General features: G+C 27.7%; 1 protein-coding gene across 1 annotated transcript; it reads right to left on the bottom strand.

Moving 5' to 3' along the window:
- Nucleotides 1–420: 420 nt before the first annotated feature.
- LOC112601773 (glucoside xylosyltransferase 1) lies at nt 421–2342 on the bottom strand. Its single transcript, XM_025349551.1, has 8 exons — nt 2135–2342; nt 1868–2065; nt 1596–1752; nt 1372–1503; nt 1108–1300; nt 902–1051; nt 667–839; nt 421–603 (listed from the first exon to the last, which is right to left on the bottom strand). The coding sequence occupies exons 2-8, from the start codon at nt 2038–2040 to the stop codon at nt 466–468; spliced, it is 1116 nt and encodes a 371-aa protein (XP_025205336.1). The 5' UTR covers nt 2041–2065; nt 2135–2342; the 3' UTR covers nt 421–465.
- Nucleotides 2343–7737: the final 5395 nt, after the last annotated feature.

Genomic DNA, 7737 nt, shown 5'->3' on the forward strand with positions numbered 1-7737 from the left:
ATTAAGAATACAATGAGTAATAAATTTGGAAATACTTATACATTTCCATTTAATAAAAAATAAAATATGTGTATAAATACATAAGTACTTAAACTATGTATAATAAATAAATGTATAATTTTAACAAAAATAAATTAAAATTTGAAAAGATTAAAACATTTCTGAATTTGGTATTAACGTCATAATATGGTGTTAAATAGATAATTTAGTATACACTAGCAGAATATATGATGAAAATATTTTTAAACTATGTTTCAACTAAAAATAAAATATCAATAGAAAAATATTTAAATTATTTGAGATCTTATTTTGTTTAACATATTAACTAAATTAATTCAAATAAATAAAAATATATTTTTAGTACTTCATGACACAAAATTATTAGTATCAGTTTAATACATCATTTGCCATTTTTTTTTGTTTTTTTTTTTTGATACCATAAATAATATTAGCACATTGATTTTGTCATACTGTTTGAAACATAAGTCTCATATTATGTGTAAATATAGGAGCAAGATGTCCACAATTTGTCGATGTAGTCTCATTCAGTAGACTGGCAGATGCCTCCAGGAGATATTTAACTGGATCACTACCAAGTTGATACTATAACAAAAATGTATTTTAATAAACCAAATTATTTTGTAATAATTTTGAAATAGTTCATACTTGGGACATGGCATTAAATAATGCTCGGAATGCAGGCTGTTTATTTGTCTGAAATGTAGAACGTGATCCATGAAGTACTGCCACTCCATCTTCTTCAGCCGACTTGCAGTTGCTCATATACATACAATGATCAGAACGATAATTATATCGACAAGGATATACATAAACTTTATCTAAAATAAATCATAGCAATAATGTTAAAAATATACTAAAAATAGCTAAAAGATAGATTTACCTGGATGGTCGTGAAAAATAACATTTATAATATCTTGATCTCCCCAAGTAAGGTATAGCCTATATTTTTCTAAAATAGGTGCTAGTCGACTTATCCAATCAAATTCCCTCATACGGGTGAGATTCATTAACATTACACCCGAATTCAATCCTAAAATGTATATATTGTATATTATCTGGCGACACATTTTATACAGTAACACTAACCTAATTTTCCATAATATGGATGATTGGCAAATCTATTGTACCACCCAACATTCAAGTCCTCATGTTCGGGTACCATTGCTGCCAATTGAGAAGAATTCATTAGAGAAAAATGTTTCCATACATCTTCCACGTTATTTAGGAATAAGGTATCAGTGTCGACGTAGAGAATTGAGTCTAAATGATTTAAAACTGACTGAAATTTAAAATTAAAAAAAAATTAAAAATGTTATAATATATTAAGATATCAATTTGAACTTTATTTACAGGCAAAAAAAGACGTTCAGATGCACATGGCTGAAATAGTTTTCTCCATTCATCAGAGTGTTCTTTAGGAAAGATAATACTGTGTATCTCGTATGAAAATGAATCATTAGTCAATAGTCTCCAATCTCGTAACTAAAACACAAGCCATAGTCCATAAACAATACATATTATATTTTATATTTTTTATGACAGTAGTAGTACCATTTGTGTCAAACAATACTCACAGTGTCATCGAATTCTTGTTGAATGTTTTTCTCAGCAATCACAACAATTCTCAAATCTGAATTACCTCGAAAGACAATTGCTGATTTAATCATGACCAATGCTTCAGTCGTACGATTTCCACAAATCACAACAGCTATAACCACTTCTTCATTTTTCCTGTACGCAATAACATTTTAGTAAGAAATATGTTTGTAATAATGTAATAATATTTATAGCAATTAATAATTATGTTGGGCATGTAAAAATAAAATACTTTGCAAATTTGACTTACTTTGTTTGAAACAGTTGAACCGAATGACTTCCAAGTAAAATACTTGCATTGAGTGCTGACAACCTACCAATGTTATAGGCAATTGGCTTGTCGGGGAGATACAAGCACAGCAATGTAATGATCGAGAACCCGATAACGCACAGAAACAGACATGACAACTTAATTTTAACCATCGCATAAATTGTCACTCAAACACGTCTACGACGAAGAATACATAAGTACTAATTATATTTCAATAGCACACAATTTGTTGTGGAGAAGACTAACCCGTAGATAAACGATAAATTCGAGCGAACAATGACATGACGTGCGTATTAGCAAAAGAAATAGTTTTCAAAACTTTTATGTACTTGAAATGCGTTCACATTTTGAAAATAATATTGAATATTACAATTGAATACTTAACATTTCAAAACAACAAACATAATTTATGTAAAATTGTAGTAAGCACTAAAATATGTCTAAATAGAAAGTCAAAAACTAAACTACAAACAATTAAAATTTGATAACGTCTCTACTGATAACAAGCGTGATTAATAAACCGTTAGAATTAATAACTGATAATAAAAAAATTAATTTTCAAGTAAGATTAATTTTTTGATTGTGATTTGTTAAGACTTAACGAGAATCTTTTAGATTTTGAAGGTTATTGCCGCTTGATATTTTCATATTTCATAATTCATAGTGACTATAGATAATCTTTATTAACTATGACAGTGTGGTTTTAGTGGTCATGACTGATTAGTTCATGTCCATGACACTAGTTCCCTGTAATAGGACGTTTCAGAAGGTTTAATTTTAATGAGTGTAAAAATTGTTTAGGTTAGAGTTGCATCAAAATATATTTTAAGTGAAAAAAAATCGAGAGTATCTACACTACATACAGATACATCGGTACATGTATATATCTTGTTTCTACTGAATATAGTTGACATAAGAATGTCGATGTCAATTTGGTATTAGATACGAGGAGACGAAGATTAAACTGTAGGTAACTTTTTTAACCTGTGTAAAAAATAAATGACATAGATGAACAAACTATTAACCAACGTTAGTTATATTATATAATTTACAACGAGTTATTTTTATCGTAAATAGTTCAATACATTTATTATACAACGGGCTATACCTAATGTTACTAATAGATCACAAGCCACCGCGATTCCGATAACGTTCATAAAATCGCTAATTTTCGGGAACCGATCCTCACCGGTTGATGCACACAGACACACACACGTGAACGCATCAATGACGTCATGGTAACATTCTTGGTGTCGGACAAATCAACAGAATGACCCTCCAGCCATAATAAACATGTCAAAAACAATTAATATCGAATAACGTGCGTTGATAGTTGTACATGAAGTTGCAGTCGTGTGCATGGACTATAGGTGTTGTCGAGGAGACGGGGGATGTAAAAACGTAAAAAAAAAACGAAATCAGGGGCGTCATTTGGGGAGGAATCAGGGTGCGCGATTGCACCCTTTGCTTTTAAAAGGCTGAGGATGTCGAGTTGCGGCCCGACTTGTCGTTTCCGGTGTTGATGTCGTTGATGACCGGTTAATTGCGGCTCGGTAATATTTTAGGTATAGGTTAGTTGCGGCCCGACAATATCTTAGTTACAGGTGAGTTGCGGCCGAGTAATTATCATTACCTAAGTTATATATACATAATTATAAATGAAGGATTCGCTATGTACATGGAAAGTTGTATTTTTATATAATATAGATCAGTGATTCCCAACTTTTTGCTTTGAGAACTTAAGATACGTCACGAACAACCTCGATAAGAATTAATTTTTTTCACACATTTTAAAATTTAGATTAAAAATAAATAAAGACAATGAAATTCCTTATAACAATCTTTAATGTTTATAATTTATAATGTTTTACTAACGCTTAAAATTACAGTTTAAAATAAATAACAATTTAATCTGATTTTTGGTTGAATCTTAATGTATTAAATTATCACCTTTAAATGCAATAGTTGAGAGTAACACCGATCACAAAAATAGTAAACCTGATGAAAAAGTCCTAAATAGGCAAACAATGAGTAATTCTCTAAAAAGAAAAGCTGAAGAAGACATTTCTTGTAAACCGTCAAAACTTATTCGCTCGGAATTGAAACAAAGTGATATATACCGACTTTAACTAACAATGATTTGACATTAATTCGACATAATATTCATTGTGCCCGTCTATCTGTTCACCCCCCCTCTATCAAGTTGCATTGGAGAATTGCGTGCTGCTTTGGAGTCAATGGAAATTAAAATCAACATAGGTGAATTTAATAGTTGTTTTTTATACACAACAAAATATAAAAATGCTATGTGACGTAAAGAAAATATACGTCGATGGAACGTTCAAAAGCTGTCCAAAGAATTTCACACAACTTTTTACCATTCATGGCCTTAAAAATGATGTATATTTACCTCTTGTGTTTTTCTTACCACTAAACAAGTTAAATACTACGTACAAGTGTGCATTTCAACATGTAGGTAATTCATCATTCCATATACGTTGGTATAGGTATCGTGCTCACCTACCGACATTTTTATAGATTTTGAACCAGCAATATATAGTGCTGTAGCAGAAGTCTTCCCTAATGCACAAATAAGAGGATGTAGATTCTATTTAGGGCAAAGTTAGTGGAGGAAAATTCAAAGTTAAGAGGACTTACTAAGTTATATAATGAGAACACAGATGATAGTCATTATTTAAAATATTTTTTTGGATTGCCGTTTTTGGAGCCTGAAAACGTCTTACACTGCTATACTGACGACTTTTTAGCCATACAGCCTGCTGAAAATGACCGAATTCTGAAATTTATAGACTACGTTTTTGAAAACTACATTTCACCAGACGCTATGTTCCCTCCGAATATTTGGGCGCAGTTTACTGCTAGCTGTAACCGTACCACGAACAGCTGTGAAAATTTTCACTCTAAACTAAACATGTCCTTCTATACTAGCCATCCTAATATATAAAACTTCATTGGTGTATTATTAGAAGTATAATCTGAAACATATATAAAGTTCAGAAGCAAAATTATAAGAACAAAGAAAATCTGTGAAAAAGAAACTTTTATTAGAGAGCAGATGAAAAACATGAAATAAAAGAAATAGGTAATTTTGAATTAGTTAAAAAGTTAAGTTTTAAGTTTTGGCCAAAACAATAATTAAAGTAAAATTATTAAATTACAATATTATTTATTAGAATATTTTTACTTTTTTTATCATTATTAACATTATATTATATTATAGAATCACTGCGAAATAATATTATTTATAAGAATATTTTTACTTTTTTTATTTCATTATTAATATTATATTATATTATAGAATCACTGCAAAATAATATTATTTATTAGAATATTTTTACTTTTTTATATCATTATTAACATTATATTATATTATAGAATCGCTGCGAAGTAATATTATTTATAAGAATATTTTTACTTTTTTATCATTATTAGCATTATATTATATAATAGAATCATTATAAGATAATATTATTTATTAGAATATTTTTAATTTTTTTATCATTATTAACATTATATTATATTATAGAATTACTGCAAAATAATATTATTTATTAGAATATTTCTACTTTTTTTATCATTATTAACATTATATTATATTATAGAATTTATAATTATAAAACATGTATGATATATTTTATACTTTTATAGTATTGAGTTTGTATTTTTAATTCTTAATTCTTAGTATAATTGTTGTTAAATTATATAAAACAGAACTAAAATAACTACAAAAACATACGCATGTCGGCAAGTTGTATACTAGCATATTATTATATTATATTATATTAATTATAATATTTGTCATGATGTTTATGTTGAGATCTTACAATTATACACCCACCCGGATTTAGTTATTAACCTGTCTATTTCAGACATGAAGCAATTGCTTCAAATAATCTTACATCCTACTACCACGTATATATTACATATATATATACATTATTGTACGGCCGCAATTTGTACGTACCTCTTATAAACCTGGGCCGCAACTCGTACGTTATTTTGGGACTGGGCCGCAACTCATCAACACCATTTTAAAAATAGTACTAATTGACCGGGGACACACTAGTTGCCTCCTGAAGTCATAAAGGTCAATATTTATTATACGAATTGCCTCCCGACTACATATGAGTTGCCTCCCGACGTACCCCAGACAGCAAATGTTTGTCTAAAAATACTATTATAATATTATTCAACATATTATTATACCTAAGACTGATGTTTTTAACTGCACTATATATTTTTAACAATTAGTATAATATGTTTTATTTTTATTGATTGTTTTTATATTATTATTGTTTTTAACCAACTCTGATATTTTTAATAATGAATTAACATTACCTATTTATGTGGAACTGTTTAGTGAAGTTTATGAACCACTACTTAATTCTATATGAGAGGCAACTCGTATATAATTATGAACTACTTGGTCATCGGAGGCAACTAGTGTAAATTAACCTTTTTATTTACGATAAGGATGGGAGGCAACTAGTATGCGCCAAATTGACCTACGCCCTATTGAGATAATGTTCAAAATTAAATCTTCTAAAATAGTATTTTAATTTTAATTTTTACATTTATCAATATTGATACCTATACTGTCAATGACTATGATTGTTAAATATTCATTATATTTTAGTTTTTAAATTGATTTTTTTCTATTTATATTGATGTAGTAATTCGGTACATGCGATATATAGAAATAATTGAAGGCAGGATTATGTACATATGCGTATATATCTATTTTTATATGGCCTAGTAAAATTTCAAAATGGCCTACTGAAACCTCGCACACCAAAAAAAAAAAAACATCAAATAACGCCCCTGATCTAATGGCGAATATGAAGTTTGAAATTCAAACCTTAAATTAAACTTAAATTTCGCATCAAATGTGGTTTTCATAAAAAAAAGAAGATTTTTCAAGGCTTAATGCTGTAAATTTTTCGAAAATCAATTAAATAAATACATTAAAAGGTAGAGCGACATTTCAATAAACATTGTAGCTTGTTTGAAACAAATTTACTAACAGCTTACAGTATATACGTATTTCTATTTTTATATAGCCTGGTGAAATTTCAAAATATTTTTATAATATTTTGCCTTTGTTATGAGTTGATTATTTATTTTATAATGTCTATTTAAATTAAGTTTTTAAACAAAATAATTATCTGCTTATACTTAATAAATCTATTCAAGCCGAACTACCTTAACGTTTTATTGTTATTAAGTTATGTCAGTAGTGTGACCAGTGCATAAAATATTTATAACTTAAAATTTTCTACATACGTCAGAAACACGCAAAATACAACAGTTGATTAATAACAAATTATTATTATATAACTAACTAAAGTAACATAAATGGTCTGTGGACTATGATTATTGTAATAATTGGCAATTTATTGTATCCATAAGTTTCTTGTACAATATTATGTAATAGTAATTCACTAGTTATTATAAATACCTAATATATATTTTAGATAAAAATAAAATCAAAATATATTATGGGTACATTAATAAAAAAGAAGATTATCAATCTCGTTTTTGATCATTTTAAATTATTAAAACAAATTGATCATTGTCAAATATTAATTAGAATAATATTTACTGTTGATAATACTTTTAACATTACTTTTATGAAACAACTTATACTTACTGTGTATTTACAACTTCATAAAAAAACTCAAAACTCAACAATTTACAATTATAAAATTTTATCTTACTTTGTACAATTTTTAGATGCATATATTATGTACTTTTTAAAAAAAAAATTACAAGTACATACATTATTATGTTGTTATACATAAAACAAATTAATTAAAAAGAATTACATA

Source organism: Melanaphis sacchari, unplaced genomic scaffold, assembly GCF_002803265.2.
Source record: "Melanaphis sacchari strain LSU unplaced genomic scaffold, SCAv2.0 Contig7_pilon_pilon, whole genome shotgun sequence".
Classification (NCBI taxonomy): Eukaryota; Metazoa; Arthropoda; class Insecta; order Hemiptera; family Aphididae; genus Melanaphis; species Melanaphis sacchari.

Bases quoted from the DNA above. Each gene is read 5' to 3' on its own strand.
- LOC112601773 (XM_025349551.1), bottom strand. From the start codon at position 2,040: ATGGTTAAAATTAAGTTGTCATGTCTGTTTCTGTGCGTTATCGGGTTC. The intron at 1,753-1,867 runs GTAAGTCAAATT...TATTGCGTACAG, and splicing joins GTTCAACTGTTTCAAACAAA to GAAAAATGAAGAAGTGGTTA. The intron at 604-666 runs GTATGAACTATT...TTTTTGTTATAG, and splicing joins TATTTAATGCCATGTCCCAA to TATCAACTTGGTAGTGATCC.